A 21,449-nucleotide genomic window follows, 5' to 3' on the forward strand; every position below is an offset into this window, starting at 1 on the left:
AACTAGGCAGGTCAGTCAAGAACAAATTCTTATTTACAATGATGGCCTACCCCTGGCCAAACCAAGATGACGCTGGGCCAATTGTGCGCTGCCCTATCGGACTCCCAATCCCAGCTGGATGTGATGCATTTGAACCAGGGACTGCAATGATACCTCTTGCACTGAGAGGCAGTTTTACTCATGACATGCATGACTGTAAGTCGCCTTGGGTAAAAGCGTCTGCTAAATGGCATTTATTAAATTATGTGAAATACATAGATTAGGGCCTACTGAAATCATTTAAAATGTATTGATTTCCTGGTATGAACTGTAACTCAGTAAAAAAATAGAAATTGTTGTATGTTGCTTTTACATTTTTGTTCACTCTAAGAATCACATTTCCATAGCAGGTTTTACCCTTGGGATTTCTATGATGGGCTTAACACGCACTCTAGTATATGAGGCATGCAGGCCTCATCCGAGTTGATGATGACAGTGATTGAACTCCACTATCCAGAATTCTTTGCTGTTTAAAGCCAACCTTGAATATTTACCTTGAGAAAATTCCATCTCACTGGTTATACTAATTTTGTCAGCGACTTAAATCATTTGTATAATTACAACATATTTCATTGGTATCTCGGTTGAACAAATCCAAACATTTTTACAACACATTTTTTTAGTTGGGCATATTTATAGTCAGCCCTTTGCCTTCTACGTTTAGGTCCCTAGCCTCCGGTGTCATTGGTGAATGACCGGAGATGTCGCATAGTAGATTGTTTGCCCGGCTGCTCTGTAAGTAGAACAACATATGTGTTCTCCTTAAAAGTATTCAATGCTTAGTTTCTGGGGTAATTAAGTGCTTCACGAAGCACGTTTTGCACGGGATTTGTTGGTTCTTGCTCACAGGGTAGCCATGGCACTCAGCCCTCGTACATCTATACTGGCTAACTCGTTTAGCATGCTGATAGCGCATAAATTTCCAGGCCACAGTCCGAACTACTGAACTTTGACCGTGCTTGTCCTTTAGGCTTTATATTTAGCATGTCAATTCTATAAACGAGATTAGGACATGTAGTTAGCTATACTGTAACTGTCATGTAGTTGTTTTGGTACCTTTGTAAGCTAATGCCACCTAACGTTAACGTTACTCCCCCATTGTATTGTACGCTGCAACCAGCTAGTAAAGCTTTCCATTTGTGATTTACATCTCTTTATATGGAAGTGGCTACAGGCTGTTGGTTGCAGTGTTGGGGGAAGCTACTCGTACTCTGAAAAGAGTTAACCAAGCTACCAATTATTTCACTCTGAAAGAAACAGCTTTAGTATACCTTAAATTTAAGAAATGGTTTACTTAAATGGAGACTCATATCTCCATCACTAGCTTGAAGTACCAGCTGTCAGAGCAGCTCACATATCACTGCACCTGTACATATGTGATATCATAGATGATATGATAACAGAATGTGTGATTTAGTGTAACAGTATAACTTTAGACCGTCCCCTCGCCCATACCCGGGTGCGAACCAGGAACCCTCTGCACATATTAACAACAGTCACCCACGAAGCATCGTTACCCATCGCTCCACAAAAGCCGCGGCCCTTGCAGGGCAAGGGGAACCACTACTTCAAGGTCTCAGCGCAAGTGACGTCACCGATTGAAACGCTATTTAGCGCGCACCACCGCTAACTAGCTAGCTATTTCACATCCGTTACATGTAGTTCACTACTCCAACACTGGTTGGTATGAAACGACTTAAGTCACCCATCCATTCCGTCTCTTCTCTTTACTCAATTGTTTTTAGCATTTCATTGCTCTACAATAGCAATAGGCTAAGACAATGCTCCATTAACCGTTACCGGATAAGTAAGTTCATGTTTGGCGTAGCACAGATCATTTTCGACCATCCTTAACTTGGCGATACGTTTGGCCGAATCGAGAACGAAGATGGTATCGTTAAGGTTGGTTTCAAATTCTGTGCTACGCCAAACAGCACCTATCCTGTAACGGCTAAGGTAGTATCACATTAGTAGTATCACATAAACCTGTTATAATCTGCTAGCTACACATTGACCAGCTCATAGAAATAGCATAGGTCAAAAGCTCATAGGGTTATTGGCTAATTCTGTGGACCAGCTGCCCCTGAGCAGAAGCCTGAAAATAACCTTATCAATCAGTAGCCTATCAGATCCTATCAATGTTTTTTAAAATGGATTTTCTGCCTCAGTTTAGTTCAATGCTCAACACAAATGGAGGACTAACAACAACATGAAGTGTTAACCGTTAGCTAGCAAACGAACGTTACATGCAACCACGATGTTGCCCTCTGTTTAAGCAAGCCTTCGTGGCCAAATAGCAGAATTTCCACTTCCACTTCTGAGTCTCACACATGTCTGTAGATTACTATACACATTCATGGTCATTTGTTTCATTTCCCTTATTTATAACTTGCCTTTTGTGAAATAATAATCTCACCGTGACTGTCATACAGAACTGCACAGACTAATGCCATTCATAGGCTAATTTTGGCGGGTAGGAGCATTGGGCCAGTAACCAAAAGGTTGCTGGATCAAATTCCTGAGCTGACAAGGTAAAAATCTGTCTTCCTGCCCCTGAGCAAGGCAGATATCCACACCTGGGGAACAGTAGGTTGTCGATTTAAGGCAGTCCCCCACACCTCTGATTCAGAGGGGTTGGGTTAAATGTGGAAGACACATTTCAGTTAAATGCATTCAGTTGTACAAGTGACTAGGTATCCCCCTTTTCCTGTTTTTCAATATCAATCATGAGAGAAAAGGCACAATGGGCAGCAAAAACACGTTATATAGACCACTATGCTTGGATAATGTATGTGTGTTTTACTGCTGACAGTTCTACTGTAAGTTTTGGAACATAGGCCCAGAGCCCATCAGGTCTGTTTGATTTAAAGTAATTAGAGGCACATGTGACAACAGCTCAGGCAACAACACTGGACTGTCTCCTAGATGGCAATCCTTCTCCCCTTTCCATCATGACAATAATGTTTTTTGGAAATGTCACCTGTGTGTGTGAAATGTCACCTCTCCTTCTGTCTCTGTTTGCAGTGCAGCAAAATGGAGTAAGGAGCTGTTATACTGCTTCAAGAAAGAACCTCTACATTGATAAAGACACCAAGGTCATTTGCCAAGGCTTCACAGGGAAGCAGGTATGTCGGCTACACAACACCTGGCCGACACCGGCTGCTGTCTGCATTCAACTGGGTTGTGTTCATTACGGCACTCAAAGGAAATCTTAACTTTTGCAACTGAAATTATTGAAAATTTGCATTTCCTATTGAACAAGTCCAGGTAGTCCCTCTGTCTGCTTTCATCCGTTTGGTGCCGAATGAACACAACCCTGATTGGGTTATCTATTGACAGTGAAACACAATAACCCAATCAGGGTTGTCAACAGACATAGTTGACGATCTACCTACAGTAGCACAGTAGCTAGTTTATCTGCAACTGAGCACTTTATCCCCAGACAAATGACAGCATAATCTCGTTCCCCAATATTGTCTTAGGTGAGGATGGTAGGCCCAGACAAAAGAAGAGTATCGGCATCATTGTCCAACAAGCGAACAACTCTCTCCTCTTCCACCTTGTAGGTTAATACCCCCCTCCCCCTCCAACAACTCTTCATCAACTTAATATAGGGTTATTAAATATAGTTCTTCTAATGAATACTCATGCTAATTAGAAAGGGCTGAGCAATGACTCAAGTGTTGCTGCACACTGACTTTCCTCCGTGGCTTGATAAGCAAACCATACTTCAAATTCATTGTCTGCTCATTAGTGGATGATCGCTAGGACCGCCACCACCGGAGAAAAGAGCAAAGTGAGCAGACGTTGCATTATAAATGAACAGAGGAAGAAAAAAGATGAGACTGGCGGAGGGAAGAAATATTGAAATGTAAAGATGTCTGCGTTGCGAGGGGGGGAAAAAGTGCTGGCTCAGTCTTTCCTTTCTCTTTACTGCTGGTAATTATAGTTTTAACATTAGGGTCATTGATTTGGACGTGTCGTAGTTGGCCCTCGTAGCCACTTATCTATAGCGTTTCTAGACAGCCTCTGTAATTATTAACTGAGAAGGCTGATGGAACTTGGCAGGTTGAATATTAATAATATTACGACACATTATTGGACTCTGTGTCCCTGAAAAAGTAAAGTTGGGACTGTGAGTGATTTAAAAAGAAAAAATGCTTTTTTATTGATGACCTCTTGAAATACAGAGACAAGGCCATTGATTATGGTCGTTTGGTGCGCCTGAGTTGGATTTAAACTGATTGTATGTGATGCCAACCTAAGCCCCTTTCACTTACAGGCAAATCCTAACTTACATTTAAGTAGAAGTTTTACTTAGTTTCCCATTGACTTAAATGCATGACTAAGTGACAATTAGACAAAGTCTAATACCTGAATATCATTTACCAAATCTCCTCTCTGAGCACCATTCACATAGTCCTTGATTTACCTGCTGTTGTACCTAGTCTTAATATGCTGGCAGTGTCCGTGTGCCCATCCATGTCAGCTTGATCCCCCTGCCCCCTCCCTCAGCGGGCACTGGGCACCATTCTGCCCCGTTGATTAATGGTGGATGGCAGGCCTGTTCTCCTCATTCCCTTATACCTGGCTTTAATGATATCTCAAGGTTTGCGATCGGTGCCGCAAGTGACCTGGACAACTCCCCGCTCCATCTATCACAGTCAGCCGCTGCCTCCCATCCCCTTGGCCCTAATCCTTTGAACTGAAGGAACTCCACGATATTGCTTCCATCTTACAGATCTGCAATCAAACATTGAAGTGGGCTAGGGTCAAGTGAGAAACGACTGGGTGGATTGGGACTAGCTGATTCTCTCTGATTCTTCCTCCTTCTCTCCATCTCTAGGGGACGTTTCACAGCCAGCAGGCAATCGACTATGGCTCCCGGCTAGTCGGTGGCGTATCCCCCGGCAAGGGGGGGAGGACACACCTCGGCGTGCCCGTCTTCAACTCTGTCAAGGAGGTTAAATGTGTTCTTTTATTTCTTGTCTCTGGTCTAATTCAGCCCTAAGCGAGACCTGGTTCTCAACTGACTTGCCTGGTTAAGAAATGGTTAATTAAATGCATACATTGATGAATAGCAAGCCCTAAATTCACCATGTCCCTCTGTCCGCACCTACAGGCGAGAGAGGGCACCGGGGCAGAGGCCACAGTGATCTACGTGCCCCCTCCGTTCGCGGGTGCCGCCATCATTGAGGCCATTGACGCCGGCATGCCCCTGGTGGTGTGCATCACAGAGGGCATCCCCCAGCAGGACATGGTCAAGGTCAAACACAAGCTGCTGCGCCAGAGCACCACCCGCCTGATCGGCCCCAACTGCCCCGGCGTTATTAATGTAAGAACACATATATATACACACACAAGCTGCTGCGCCAGGGCACTACGCGCCTCATTGGCAGCAACTGCTCTAGAATGATCAACGTAAGAGGCTAGAACACACACACACACTTTTGGTATCAACTTTGTGTTTTCCTATTTTGCAGCCGGGAGAATGCAAAATCGGGATCATGCCGGGCCACATTCACAAGAAAGGAAGGATTGGTGAGATAGTTTTGCCTGGCTCACTTGCATTCATCTCAGTGACTCATTGAATAAAATCCGCTTTTACTTGGCAGCAGTGTCATAATGCTGACAGACCAACGGCTTGTTCTGTTCCTTATGGAAAGTTAACAGTAGGTTAGAGATCCCACGATACATGCTTCAGTCTCCAAAATGACATGTGTGTAGTTGAATCGGGAGAATGAGTCCGAGAAGGAGAAAGGACCCATGTGGCTATCCACGCTAGTTGCTCGGCGAGCGAACAAACGGTTTATTTTCTTCACTGTCTCACGGCAGACAGTTTGAGAAGATGTCAGTGCTGCGGCCCTGTAGGCACTAGGCATCAGACGCAGCCATAGCGAATGTTTCTCCAGGTGCATTGGAGGCTGGTGGGAGGAGCTATAGAAGGACTGGCTCATTGTAACGTCTGGAATGGAATTAATGGAACGCTGTCAAACACATCAAACATATGGAAACCACATGTTTGACTCTATTCCTTTTTATTCCATTCCAGTCATTACAATGAACCCATCCTCCTCTAGCTCCTCCCACCAGCCTGCACAGGTGTAGTGATGGAGTGACTGCTGGGGAGCTGCATCGCTGCACTGACATCCTCGACCACTTGCTGCTCGTTGCAAAAGCATACAGTGTGCGTCCCTAATGGCACCCTATTCACTATAGTCTATGGGGCTCCAGTCAAACGTATTGCACTGTATAGTGTTGGGTTTGACATTTTGAACATTGAGATATTAAATAGAGGATAGAGAAGAAGCCCTGAATAGAAAGAGTGGGAGAGAATGGGCTTTATGTTAGAAGTTAAGGGTTCTCTGTAGAAAGCCAGAAGGCTTTGACATGTGTTTGATGGAGGAGAGGAGAGCGACATGTTGATTTAGGGAAGACCGATGGATATCTGTGGATTAGGTGAAGGAGGGGTTGAGGTCAGGAGGTGAGGGGTGAGGTCAGTTCCCCTTAAGGGAGTAATCATGGTTTAGTGTCTGGTTACCTTCTTCCTGTTGGGCATAAACTAAGGATTGGAGAGAGGGAGTGTCTTTAAGTAGGATGTAAATAACTTTGATGGAGAGAAATGTTTTGCTGTCTGATTACAGCTGTAAGAACCTTTGGGAAGAATTAAACTTGGTTAAAGCATCTCTAGTGTCCGTGGGTTATTTACTCTGGACAAATAAGAACCTGGCAATAGGGTGCAATTTGGGCCGTACCCATACAGTATAAATACAGGTCCTTTTCCATATTTACATGCATTCTTCCTCCTTACCGCTCAAAGAAGGGGAAAAGGGGAGGATGCTTGTTAAGAGAATTGGAACTTGTCCTCATTCTCTCCTTATTTTTCAGGCATTGTCTCAAGGTCGGGAACTCTCACATACGAAGCTGTGCACCAGACTACACAAGTTGGCCTGGGACAGTCTCTCTGCATCGGTACGTGGGACTAAACATTATGATATAAAGATACTGCAAATTTATAAACCATCGATATACAACTTTGATGGGGTGGGAGCCACTAACACATCTGAACTGATAATGATGGGGCCTCAGTGGCTCGCGGGTCTGCGTCCCAACCCATGCAGTCACAAAGCCGGCCCTAGCCTTTTGAGAGCCCAAAGGAAAATATCAGCAGAGAGAATATTCTTACGTTTTAGAGTAATTTAATGCAATTCTACACTTTGCCATGAGAGAAGTTTTTTTCTGCGGGACTACAAAAAGGTCTGCTAGTTTTCCACCCCTGGTATAGACAAAATACAGCGCCTTCTGACAGAATTCAGACCCCTTGACTTTTTGTTACGTCACAGCCTTATTCTAAAATTGATTAAATCCTTTTCCCCCCCTCATCAATCTATACACATTACCCCATAATGACAAAGCATATATATATATATATATATATAACTGATATCACATTTACATAAGAATTCAGACACTTTACTCAGTACTTTGTTACAGCTTCTTTGGCAGCGATTACAGTATTAAGTCTTCTTGGGTATGACGCTACAAGCTTGGGGACATCTGTATTTGGGGAGTTTCTCTCATTCTTCTCTGCAGATCCTCTCAAGCTTAGTCAGGTTGGATGGGGAGCATTGCTGCACAGTTATTCTCAGGTCTCTTCCGAGATGTTTGATCGGGTTCAAGTCCAGGCTCTGGCTGGGCCACTTAAGGACGTTCAACGACTTATCCCGAAGCCACTCCTGCGTTGTCTTGGCTGTGTGCTTAGGGTCGTTGTCCTGTTGGAAGGTGAACCTTCGCCCCAGTCTGAGGTGCTGAGCGCTCTGCAGCTGGTTTTCATCAAAGATTTCTCTGTACTTTGCTCCATTCATCTTTCTCTCGATCCTGACTAATCTCCCAGTCCCTGCCACTGAAAAACATCCCCACAGCATGATGCTGCCACCACCATGCTTCACCATAGGGATGGTGCCAGGTTTCCTCAAGATGTGACGCTTGGCATTCAGGCCAAAGGGTTCAATCTTGGTTTCATCAGACCAGAGAATCTCGTTTCTCATGGTTTGAGAGTCTAGGTGCCTTTTGGCAGACTCCAAGCAGGATGTCATGTGCGTTTTGCTGAGTTGCTGCTTCGGTCTGGCCACTAACATAAAGGCCTGGATTAGTAGACTGTTGCAGAGATGGTTGTCCTTCTGGAAGGTTCTCTCATCTCCACAAATGACTCTGGAGCTCTATCAGAGTGGCCATTGGGTTCTTGGTCATGACCAAGGCCCTTCTCCCCTGATTGCTCAGTTTGGCTGGGCGGCCAGCTCGAGGAAGAGTCTTGGTGGTTCCAAACTTCTTCCATTTAAGAATGCTGGAGGCCACTGTGTTCTTGGGGACCTTCAATGCTGCAAAAAATGTTGGTACCCCTCCCCAGATCTGTGCCTCGACACAATCCTTTCTCGGAGCTCTACGGACAATACCGTCAACCTCATGGCTTGTTTTTTTGCTCTGACATGCACTGTCAACTGTGGGACCTTATATAGACAGGTGTGTGCCTTTCCAAAATGTCCAACAATTGAATTTACCACAAGTAGACTCGAATCAAGTTGTCGAAGCATCTCAAGGATGATCAATGAAAACAGGATGCACCTGAGCTCAATTTCAAGTCTCATAGCAAAGGGTATGAATAGTTATGTAAATAAGTGTCAAGGGATTTTTTATCAATGACTAATTATGTATACATTTCAATCAGGACTGACTAATCAGAATACCATTGTTACTGTATAGATGTATGAATTTTCTTTTTATCCTAGTACTGAATATAATGTGTGTAATTACAATCAAGAAATAGAACAATGACTGTCTGTTCCTTGGTAGAAATGAATGAACTTCTAGTTAGACTGGCTAGAATGCTTATCTACACAGGCAGACCTTGGCTCGGTCATAAATTATCTAAGTAGGGAGAGACGATGTGGGAAGGTTTGAGAACTATACAGCCTTTGTACCAGGGTGAAGAAGAGACGGGACAGTTCGAAAACTAATGACGTCATTTTCAGTTTATAACCTGTGGTAAACCGTATCATGTTCAGTACTCTCGAGAATAAACGCTGCTGATTGATTTTGAGACTGGTCTCTGTCCATTTTATGCAAATAAGAGTCTTACAAATTCTTAGAAATTGAGGATGTTTAATTTGAATTTGGTATTAAAACATATAGGAATTTAATTCCTGTAACAAGTTTTTTTTTTGTTTTTTTTCAAATACATTTCGAAAAACTTGGTTTCGCTTTGCCATTATTGGGTATTGTGTGTAGATTGCTGAGGATGTATTTCCTCTATCCATTTTAGAATAAGTCTAACGTAACAAAATTTGGAAAAAGTCAAGGGGTCTGAATTCTTTCTGAAGACATTGTACACTAAGTTTACAAAACATTAGGAACGCCTGCTCTTTCCATGAGACTGACCAGGTGAAAGCTGTGATCCCTTGTTGAATGCTCCTTGTTAAATCCACTTCAACCAGTATAAATGAAGGGGAGGAGACAGGTTAAAGAAGGATTTTTAAGCCTTGAGACAATTGAGACTTGAGGGTGAATTGGCAAGGCAAAATATTTAAGTGCCTTTTGAACGGGGTATGATAGTAAGTACAAGGCTCACTGGTTTGTGTCAAGAACTGCAACACTGCTGGGTTGTTCATGCTCAACAGTTTCCTATGTGTATCAAGAATGGCCCACCACCCAAAGGACATCCAGCCAACTTGACACAACTGTGGGAAGCATTGGAGTCAACATGAGCCAGCATCACTGGAATGCTTTCGACACCTTGTAGAGTCCATGCCCTGACGAATTGAGGCTGTTCTGAGGGGGAAAAGGAGTGCAACTCAATATTAGGAAAGCGCTCCTAATGTTTTGTATACTCGGTGTAGTTATTTTTAATGCGTACGTAACACTTTCCTAGTGACATATTAAATCAAAAAGAAAAATGACAAGTACATTGTACTCTATGCCTACGGTCACATCTGACATCCATCTTATGGATATAAGCAGCGTAACTGTGTTCTAATGGTTTGTGTGGTTTTTGTTCAGGCATCGGTGGGGACCCCTTCAATGGGACAAATTTCATCGACTGCCTGGAGGTGTTCCTGCAGGACCCCAAGACTGACGGCATCATCCTGATCGGCGAGATCGGCGGCAACGCCGAGGAGAATGCTGCCGATTACCTCAAACAGCACAACTCTGTAAGAGGAGACACACACATTATTAACATGCTACCAGACTGTTAACACTTTGTCAATGGTCCACCAGTGCTTTTGGGAATCATCCAGACCCTTTTGGAAAGATGAGTGGTTCTGTCAGGTACTCCCTTTCATCGCTTTGATTCTGCCCTCAGGAGGGCACACCCAGAGCCCCCAGTTCCAAAACTTGTTTGCGAGTGGACGCATTTCTACTATACTTCTGAGTACCAGAAGTCCTCACAAGAATGGTAAACTAAGTCAAATTCAGAGAAGTGAGGCATTTTGCCGGTCCTCACTTGTAAAAAGGCTATTTTTAAGGTTAGAATTAGTGTTAGGGAAAATAGGATTTTAAATAGGAAACAATTGTTGTTTCCCAAAAGTCCTCAAGTATAGTAAGACACTGTTTGTGTGTATTTCCACCTGCTAATGGACCTTGGGTTCTGGATAGGCTGAGGGTGTGAGCTAGAGTGCATGTACTTCCAGTGAGGGAGAGGGTTAGGGTTCATGGTGCAGAATACGGCACACACCTTTGATTGACACTTCAGGCAGATGTGGGAGAGACTGACGATTGGAGCATGGCTGGTGAATTATGCAAGGCTTGAAAAGTGGTTAAGTGCCTTTCAGCGCGACAGTTATTGCCAAGTGTGTGTGTTGCCCTCTAGATTTGTCAAGACACAGAATTTTGATTGAGCAAGGAGATTTTTGTGACGCGTATGTGCACACACTATGCGGTTTGTCTGTGTCAGGTGTTCGGCAGATAAATATGAATTTGATGTGCTTTCTGCTGCCCTAATGCATGCAAATCTCTCTCTCACCACCCTCTGTGTCGGGAGAACAACTCTTTGGCTAAGGCCAAAATGGCACCCCATTTCCTAATAGTGGTCTTCTTTTGACCAGAGCCCTTTGGACCCAGGTCAAAAGTAGTGCACTACATGGGGATTACAGTGCCAGTTGGGACGCAGCCTCTCTCCCTTCCTCATGTACAACCCGGCTCATCCAATTTGAGCGTGTAAGCCGCGGGTAGTTCTCAGAAAGTCGATTGGTGTTCAACGCTCCACACAGAGGCAGCAGTTTAACCAAAGCCTGAAATTGTTTCATCTGGGCTGCTGTTCTGTCAACGTTGAGAAATGAAAACACTGAATGCAAAGCCAGCCCTAAATTGACGTTCCTCTCTTTAGATTCTCATTGAACAATTCCATGCATCAGACATTTTCTTTTCTAGGGTTGCAAAATGTCGGTAGCTTTCCCAAATCCCCAGGTTTTTAGAAAACTACAAGTTATAACTAAGTTAACCATGTATTTGCCAAGTAAATTATATCCAGCTCAGGGCTCCATCTATGCATTTGGTTTGCTAGCTAAGTGGCTAGATGGCAAGATCCATATTGCCTAAAAAAATAAATATGTTGTGCTTCAAAAATAAATACAAAATGTATTTATTTAGAAATAGAGATCCCTGTGTGCACTTCCAGTAATACGGTATGAAAATCTGAATACTCTCTAACACATACTATTGTCAGTATTGAATTTTTGAATCTACAACATGCACACAAATACATTTATTTTACTCTAATTTGTCATAAGATCAGCTCTGCATATTTTCAGACACTTAAGGGAATCATACATGAAAAGTACAATACAATTACACTAGGGAATAGGGTGCCATTTGGGACTCTGATGAAAAGTAGAATACAATATCACATTGGTATGCCCTTACAAGTATAGATTGACATTTCAAAATGATCTCTTTCTGCACAGATGTAAAACCGTCAATCTATTAGTTACAGCAGACACATCATCCTAGGTTGCATCCCAAATGGCACCCTATTTCCTATATAGTGCACTACTTTCAACCAAAGCCCGGGCCATGGTCAAAAGTAGTGTGGTAGGGAGTAGGGTGTCATTTGGGACTGCTCCTTAATGAATTTCATCACACTGGACAGATTACAAATGAGGGTTTGGTGTGAAATACGCAGAGGACATGATCAATGAACGGTCAGGCAACATTACATGAATTGAACTTTATCTTCCTGGAAGAGATGTATTAGATGTCCCCTGGGTGCATCCCAAATGTCACCATATTCTCTGTATAGTGCACTACTTTTGACCAGGGCTCATAGGACTCTGGTCAAAAGTAGTGCATTATTTAGGGACTAGGGTGCATTTGAGACGTCGCCACCGTTAACGACGGCCTCGTATCGATTCCATTACGGAAGACGGGGCAGACAGCGGAGCTCTTGGTCTTAAATTGATTTTGAGTCAGTTGACATTTTGATACATAGACATAACATAATGTTACTTAAGCCTTATGAAAGCACGTTATTACATCTAGTAAATTCTCATAAGTTGTACAACATTTTACCTGCATGTTTTAAGTAATTTGTCTAAATACTCTTAAGGTTGGCAGAGGTTTGGTTGTGCTGGGTAAAGACTGTTGAAATAGGGTTGGTATAAAGCAGTGATCACCAACCTTTTCTGAGTCAAGATCATTTTCCCAGTCAAAAATAAGGCAGAGATCTACTTCTCAGATTAAAAAAAAACATTACTTAACTTACATTAACCTAATAAAAACAGTTCTGTAGGAATGAGGTTTGTGTAGTAGGTCAAATACATCATCATTATTGTTTTGTAATGGTGTTGAAGTCTCCCTCTGGTCATTCTTTTAAAAGTTATGAAATCTCACGTAGGCTAGTATCAAACTTTGCTGTGGCCGGGGTTGTGAAAGCTGTAGGCACGATGTTTTGAGACAAATGAAATGGTTAGAAATGGGATCACTTTGCCTACCCGATGCGCAGGGCTTCTGAATCAAGTTTATCTTCCACCAACAGCGCAAAAAATAAAAGCAAGCCTTTATCATTCATTGGAAATGTCTTGAAGATCGCGATCAGCCATTTGGTGACCAACCGATGCAGATCTGTATTCTCAGTCATGTGAAATAGATTTTGGCTTAATTTATTTATTTCAGTTGACTGATTTCCTTATGAACTGTAATTGTAAAAAAAATGTGGAATTGTTGCATGTTGCATTTTTTTACATTTTTATTCTGTGTAAGTCACCTTTACAGAAGGTCTCATTCTCTTTTTTTCTTTTTGAGGCTTCTAAATCCCACCTAGTATTATTCAGTCTCCATGCATTTGTAAAATTAAACGGCTTACTAAGACCGAACACCGTTGGGCCCATGCTTTCCAATGAGACAGGTGTAGAGTATTTGGCAGCTAACCCTCCGTGAACACTAAACATATCCTATAATCCTTTTTCATTTTATCCTCTGACTCTTAGCCCCTGCTCTTGCATTCTCTCTCTCTCCTAGGTGCTTTACGCCTGACGCCAAGCCCTTGTAATTCACTAACACACTCCAATTGTTGTCTAGGAGGGCAGGGGAGTGATTTTAGAAAGAGGTGGGGCAGCAGACTCGTACATTCACATCTAGTGTGTGAACAGGGGGCCTCGTACATTTTGTAATTGTCTGTTTGTCTTAATCTGACAAGATTGAGGCTCTACCCTCGAGCATACAGCAAGGCTTCCCCCTTTAGAAACAACCCCTGCCTCCTGTTCCACCCCTCCTGTGGGGGAACAAACTGAAGAAGAGGTGGGGAAACAACCTTCTCCTCCTCTTCTCTCTCATTCCATTACTAACATAATGCATCTCCCCGGTTAACAATGGAGGACAAAGGCGGTGGGAACATTCAAATGCTAATTCAGCTTCTCTTGTTATGCACCGACTTCTTCTCTGAGGGAAGACAAACATTAATTGACTAATTACAGCCTAACATGTTTAGGTAGATTTAAGTGTTGATACACACGGGGATGGTTCATTTTCTCAAAGTTGAGAATTCATTAGGACGGGACAAGCGAGTGCCAGAACTGGAGTCTTGAGGGCCTAGCTAGAGGAATGGCATTGGGCTTGCATTGATGAATCCAGGATCCGTTTTGACTTGTTGATCATAATGAATAAGATTGTATGGACAGGGACAGGCATTGTGAATAGAGATTCTGAGTTTGAGTTTATTTTTTATTTTTACAGGGACAGTGCACATTAATCAACGTATCAGTAAAAGTGCCGGTTTTAGCCAGCCGGCTAATTTTCAACCGCAGTCCCTGGGCAGGTTATTAAAAACAATTACAATATAGACAATAGCACCATAAAACAAGCAACATAGGACAAGCAAGACATGGCAACATAGGACAAGCAAGACATGGCAACATAGGACAAGCAAGACATGGCAACATAGGACAAGCAAGACATGGCATACAGACAGGGCAACATAGGACAAGCAAGACATGGCAACATAGGACAAGCAAGACATGGCAACATAGGACAAGCAAGACATGGCAACATAGGACAAGCAAGACATGGCAACATAGGACAAGCAAGACATGGCAACATAGGACAAGCAAGACATGGCAACATAGGACAAGCAAGACATGGCAACATAGGACAAGCAAGACATGGCAACATAGGACAAGCAAGACATGGCAACATAGGACAAGCAAGACATGGCAACATAGGACAAGCAAGACATGGCAACATAGGACAAGCAAGACATGGCAACATAGGACAAGCAAGACATGGCAACATAGGACAAGCAAGACATGGCAACATAGGACAAGCAAGACATGGCAACATAGGACAAGCAAGACATGGCAACATAGGACAAGCAAGACATGGCAACATAGGACAAGCAAGACATGGCAACATAGGACAAGCAAGACATGGCAACATAGGACAAAAAGCAGCAAGACAAAATTCATAAAAGCAACAGTGTTTCCACACCTCACAAGCTACAGACAACAGACAACATGGAAAGCGGCAACACACAGCTAGGGACCATGTTCACAAATCTGATTGACCTTTAGCCATGTCTTCAAGCATTTTGTGAAAGTGTGATATGTGGTGCAGTTATGTGTGTCTGATGGCAGTGTATTCCAGACATGGGAAGCTCTCACAGAGAATGCAGATTTACTAAAGGTGCTTTTCCTTAGGGGAACTATACAGTCACCTCTCATGGCAGACCTTGTGGATCTGCTGCCATATGTCTGGGTTTTCTGTTTAACAAAAATATTGAGTGGAGGGGGAGCCAGGCCATTAAGGATCTTGAATACAAGACATGCGTCGGTGTATTGCACAAGATTTTCCCAACTCAAGAGCTCATGCTTTCTAAGGATGTGACAATGATGATGGCTATTGGGCTTCCTATCAAGCACTTTGAGAGCCTGTTTGTAGACAGACTGAATAGGTTTTAATGTTGTACAGCAAGCTTGGGCCCAACTCGTCAAGCAGTATGTTAAGTGGGGGAGTATCATAGATTTGAAGTACAGTTTTGCTACCTCTGTAGTCAAACAATTTCGTTTAAATCGGAAATTAGCTAGGTTGAAACTGAGGTGGCCATCCCTCCACCTGGAGAGCTACTGAATGTTCAGGCTTTTGCTCCAGCCCTGCTTCAGCTCGTCAAGGTCCTGAAAAGCAGCTGAGTAGTAGATTCAGGTGTGGAACAAAAGCCTGCAGGACGGCATGGCCACCCTCGATCTCACCCATTTTAAAGGGAAAAATGTTGGGCCACCTTACAAGAGGAAACATTCACCTCTAATAATTAGAATCCTCTCGGCACCTTTTTTTCCCTCGATTGCAGTCATATTCCCCCGTTCAGTGAACATTTGCTTTCAGAGCCATCTCTTGTTAATACTGTACGTTGTTAGCCAGGTTTTTTTAAAATTTTTAAACCTTTTTAAAATTGATTTTCTTGGCTGAGAGACGAGCGGATTGGCTGCTCTGCTTAAACAATTATCCAGTGTCTTCAAGCGTGTTGAAATGAATAGGAGTCGTCTTGCTGTACCTACCTGCCAGTTTCAGGAGCGTTCCTTTTGGAACGCCTGTGTTGAAATGGTAGAAGTGAAGTCAAGCCATAGGCAGGAGGCCCACCTTCCCTGGCTTGTCGGCCAGTTTGTTTGACACGCCGTGTTAACGCCTCTGAAGGATACGGAATGAGGGAGAGAAAGAGCGCGCAAGAGAAAGATGGAGGGAGAGCCTTATCACAAGGCAAGTACCCGAGAAAGAGCGTCTGAAGAGAGGTCTGGATTGTGTTCATTTGGCAAAAATAAATACCGAAATGGGTAGTTACGAGAGTACCTGGTCTAATAGGAAACGCTCATTTTTCGCTACCCATTTCAAAATGTTTTCCTTCGCGTGCCCTAATGAACAAGCCCCCCACCCTTGCGTCTTTCATCCCCAGTATGATGTTATTCCTGAGTGTGAAATATTAGCTCTCTCTCCCCTCCCGCCAGCACTAGAAGATTATCTCCAATGTTGAATTTAGCCATCCATCAGGACGAGCTGAGCGGACGGGGCCAGAGCTAATCAGTGTCCGTGTGACTAATTACCTGCTTCTGCAAGAATGAGATCATATGAAATGGCAGGGAGGGGGGTGTGTGTGGAGGGTGTATGTGTGCCAATCCACGCTCACACCCATGCAATTTAAATGGTCTCATTGACTCTTTCACACACATCTGGACAGAGCATGTAATATCGTATTGACATGAATGTGAATAAAACATTTACTGTACACTATCATCTGTTTTAATAATAATGTAAGATGCCTTCTAAGAATGCCTATTTAAGAGGGGCTGTTAACAGGAAGACATTTTGTCTGTTTTGCAGTGTCTATTTTGTTATTTGTCTCTGAGAATACAAGAGTGACTGGGGCTCTTTCTCCCCTCCCCCCCCCAGGGAGCGAATGCCAAGCCTGTGGTGTCTTTCATCGCCGGGCTCACTGCCCCGCCGGGCCGTAGGATGGGTCACGCCGGTGCCATCATCGCAGGGGGCAAGGGCGGAGCCAAAGAGAAGATTGCCGCCCTACAGCAGGCGGGCGTTGTGGTCAGCATGTCCCCTGCCCAGCTGGGCAGCACCATGTTCAAGGTGAGACTAGAGATATGTATTAAAGAGCTCATCTCTCCTTTCCATGGTTCAAGAGCCCTCTAGCCAACTCTATGGGTGAGACCAGTAGAGAGAGAACATTTGTCATTCAGTGTTGCGACGAACCGTACCGTTCACGCATTGCAGCTGGGGGAGGACGACAAAAGGGTTACTTTAGTCCCACATCCCAACTCTGCCTCTTCCCTCAAATATACTAAAAACTATGAACTAAACAGAGTTTACTGTTGGTTAAGTACGTTTTGATTTTTTTTCTACTAGAGTCTGTTGATGTTTGGGTTCGTTAACAAGCAAGGTTGTGGGACTTGGGATTTAACTTTTTTTAATACGTAATAAACAAAAGGCAACAGCGAGGTGAAAGGGGGAAATTAATAACCATGGCTGTTGATGCCGGGGCGGGCAATTTAGCTCCGCTGCTGCCTGTTTATTTCAATTTATCACCGGAGGACGGCAGTTTTAACAAGACGTATAAAAAGTTAAAGTGTGTATTACACCCATTCATCATCTTATTCTTTCATTACGAGCGAGCACAGTGTGGCAAACCCGAACACACAGATATGGATTTGTGCGGTGGTAGCGCTGTTTTGGTTTAATTCATAATCATTGCGCATAATGATGAAAAACTCTTTCCCGGCCTGTTAATTTCCCAGCCCATTGTGTTCATACGTCTCTGTTAATCTCATTGGCGGCTGCTGTAATTGGCGTAATAATACACACGACACACCAGAGCAAACAAAGAAAGTAGTGCCCGTGGGGGGTAGTTTGGTATAACATGCTCAGCTCTCAGTACAGTACAATGCCCAACCCTTTAGTGTTTTTGCTTGGTCAGTGAAGCTCCCCTTGTGTCCACACCTAGATTCAAGTATTTGTTTTCTTTCAAATACTGTAACTGCGCTAGATTAAGCTTGCTTGTCACCGATAGAATAGATCCAAAAGTGCAAACTCCACTCACCTAGCATTCCACCCAGACTCTGTCAAGCCCACATAAACCTCCATTCATGTGGTCCTTCTGTAGCTCAGTTGGTAGAGCATGGCGCTTGTAACGCCAGGGTAGTGGGTTCGATTCCCGGGACCACCCATACGTAGAATGTATGCACACATGATTGTAAGTCGCTTTGGATAAAAGCGTCTGCTAAATGGCATATATATATATTCACCCATGTGTGCTGCTCTCTCCATTTTTCACTCTTTCTCATGGCCTCCCTTCTTGACAAAATGTCCCTGTCGCACACCAGCACTCTTCATCCCTCCCTCTCTCCTCTCCTTCATCCTGCCCTCATCTCTCATCTTGCTCCGCCTCTCCCCTTCTTTCTGTCTTGAGCACCTTTGACACTCTCCCCTCCTGACTATTTGTCACGCACAAGGACGATCCTTCTTGCATCTCTCGCTCGCTCTCTCGCCCTCTTCAAATCTAATTTTATGTCACATGTTTTGTAAAAAAAAACTGGTGTAGACCAACATTGAAATGCTTACTTTACAGGCCCTTCCCAACAATGCATCAAAAAATAGAAAAGTAAAATAGAAAAATAATGACACGAGGAATAAATCCACAATGAGTAATGATAACTTTGCTATATACACGGGGTCCCGAGTCGATGTGCAGGGGTACGAGGTAATTGAGGCAGATCTGTTGTGGTCCTTCTGTAGCTCAGTTGGTAGAGCATAGCGCTTGTAACGCCAGGGTAGTGGGTTCGTTTCCCGGGACCACCCATACGTAGAATGTATGCACACATGACTGTAAGTCGCTTTGGATAAAAGCGTCTGCTAAATGGCATATATTATTATATATTATTATATTATTATATTATCTGTACATATAGGTACGGATGACGAGACAAGGGGGTCCCGAGTCGATGTGCAGGGGTACGAGGTAATTGAGGCAGATCTGTACATATAGGTACGGATGACTAGGCAAGGGGGTCCCGAGTCGATGTGCAGGGGTACGAGGTAATTGAGGCAGATCTGTACATATAGGTACGGATGACTAGGCAAGGGGGTCCCGAGTCGATGTGCAGGGGTACGAGGTAATTGAGGCAGATCTGTACATATAGGTACGGATGACTAGGCAAGGGGGTCCCGAGTCGATGTGCAGGGGTACGAGGTAATTGAGGCAGATCTGTACATATAGGTACGGATGACTAGGCAAGGGGGTCCCGAGTCGATGTGCAGGGGTACGAGGTAATTGAGGCAGATCTGTACATATAGGTACGGATGACTAGGCAAGAGGGTCCAGAGTCGATGTGCAGGGGTACGAGGTTATTGAGGCAGATCTGTACATATAGGTACGGATGACTAGGCAACTGGACGGGTAATAAGCAGTAGCAGCGTATGTGACGAGTCAAGCGTAAGTTTGAGTAGCTATTGGTAAACTATTTAGCAGTGGCTTGGGGTTAGGAGCTGATCAGGGTCCTGTCGGGACCAGACTTGGGGCATCAGTACCACTTGCCGTGCGGTAGCAGACAGAACAGTCTCTGAGAGGACCATTTTTCCATCCTTTGCCTCCTTTCATCCATCAGAGAGTGCCTGATGCCTCGGGGCCACCATGAAGCCGTAACACAGCCCCGCTCAACCCCATGCGCTTTCTCCTCTCTCTCTCTCTCCTCTTTCTCAGAAAGTCAAGGGCCTGACCTTGATCAGTGCGTACAGATCCACTTAACCCATCCCTTAACACTCCTGAGCATTACATTACAGATGACACATGCACACCCCGCCAAGTTGCTCTAGCACTGTGTCAAAGTTGAGTGTTGAGCCGAAGTAGATCTGTTCAACCACTTGGTGGCAGTAGACATCCAGGTATTTTAAAAGTAAGGCCTTTTCCAATGGGCAGCAACATGCATCTGTTGTTGCAGACCTGATGAATGACATTTGCATAAAATAAGCTTTTTCCTCTGTGAAATTGGAAATTCTAGGAGGAAGGGAAGGAGAGTGTTTGTTCTATCGCCCTTCCTCTGCTGATTATTTAGGAAATGGTGTATGTAAATGGTGACATCCCATGCGTGATGTTCTCCTTCATCCTTTTGGGTATGTGCTTTCACATTTTTTTCTCTGTCATGTCACATGCCTATGGATCTTGATGCTTTGGTGTGAATATACATGTTTTCTGTGTTTTGGACTATTCCACACTGTATATGAGCCTTGCATGGCGCCTTATTCGGTCTGTAAGGTATTTATCTTTGCATCTGAAATAACAATTCTGAATTTATTTGTACTTATAAACTCTTCATGAATCCCCAATGAGATAAATATATTGTCTACATCCCAAATGGCTCCCATCGGGCTCTGGTCAAAAGTAGTGCACTATGTAGGGAATGGGAGTGCCATTTGTGAAGAAGACATCCCCCCCCAACCCCCGGGGAGAAAGGAAAGTGCGTTTTTGGGGACTACTAGCACCCATCATCCCCCACCCCCTGTAGCTTCCAGATGTAAGCAAACTGTGTGAATCCACATGAATAAATAATCTCTCTTTCCCTCCTCTGTTTTGTCCCTCTCTCTCCACAGGAGTTTGAGAAAAGGAAGATGTTGTAAACGGCGAGAGGCAACCCCATCTCCCCTAACGAAGCCGAGCACCCTGATTTTGAGGTCGCATTGCCCTCCAGCGTCCTACAACTTGCAGACCCGCCCTCTCCTGCAGTTCAGTTAAAACTACCATACGCACTCTCACTACGCAGTATTTTTAATTTCAGCTATGAATTCATACCTTTACACGAGAGTAATTATATCAGTATGTCTTGATGGTGTCTTTTTCAAAACATGATAACATGCTTGTCGTAGACTTAAGTAAAAGTGTCCTTTTAGAGGACAGTTATTGCCATCCGTTATGGTAGCTTTTATGGTAGCTTTTGATGTCTATCTTAGTTTGGCTATTGAGGGATGCCATGGTAACTGTGGTGGTCTGGTGTCTGTCTTTCTACTACTCTCCTACTGTAACCAAGTATTCCATTAAAACGTCTGTTCTCACTGGCTACACACCTGAATAAGAAAATATTTCTCAAACACAGTTTTGGTTGTGGGTTCATTTTTATGCTGGTCTCTCTGAACGTTTTATTGGTAATTATGAGGTATGGATGGTTCTGCTAAGCTTTACAGTGTAAAAGCATTACATACACTGTCTGTTTGGAAATGGTATGTAATACTAAACTATATTTGGAAGATGTTTTTCTTTGGTTCCAATTTGAAAAGGTCTCCACTGAACTGAATTCATACAATCACACTCCCCCGTCGGGCAGTGTCACTCCCTGGTGAGGCCAATTAGGAGGCAGTGTATATACAATCCAGGGATTTCA

At 43.7% G+C, this 21,449-nt stretch overlaps 1 protein-coding gene across 1 annotated transcript; it reads left to right on the forward strand.

Moving 5' to 3' along the window:
• The first annotated feature begins 614 nt into the window (after positions 1 to 614).
• suclg1 (succinate-CoA ligase GDP/ADP-forming subunit alph) lies at positions 615 to 21,163 on the forward strand. The gene is made up of 9 exons (XM_035789100.2): positions 615 to 774; positions 3,064 to 3,164; positions 4,886 to 5,002; positions 5,162 to 5,374; positions 5,523 to 5,580; positions 6,928 to 7,011; positions 10,093 to 10,244; positions 16,963 to 17,151; positions 20,665 to 21,163. Exons 1-9 carry the CDS (start codon positions 741 to 743, stop codon positions 20,689 to 20,691), a joined length of 975 nt encoding a protein of 324 aa, XP_035644993.1. The 5' UTR covers positions 615 to 740; the 3' UTR covers positions 20,692 to 21,163.
• Positions 21,164 to 21,449: the final 286 nt, after the last annotated feature.

The sequence above is a fragment of the Oncorhynchus keta genome, chromosome 16, assembly GCF_023373465.1.
Source record: "Oncorhynchus keta strain PuntledgeMale-10-30-2019 chromosome 16, Oket_V2, whole genome shotgun sequence".
Taxonomy (NCBI): domain Eukaryota; kingdom Metazoa; phylum Chordata; class Actinopteri; order Salmoniformes; family Salmonidae; genus Oncorhynchus; species Oncorhynchus keta.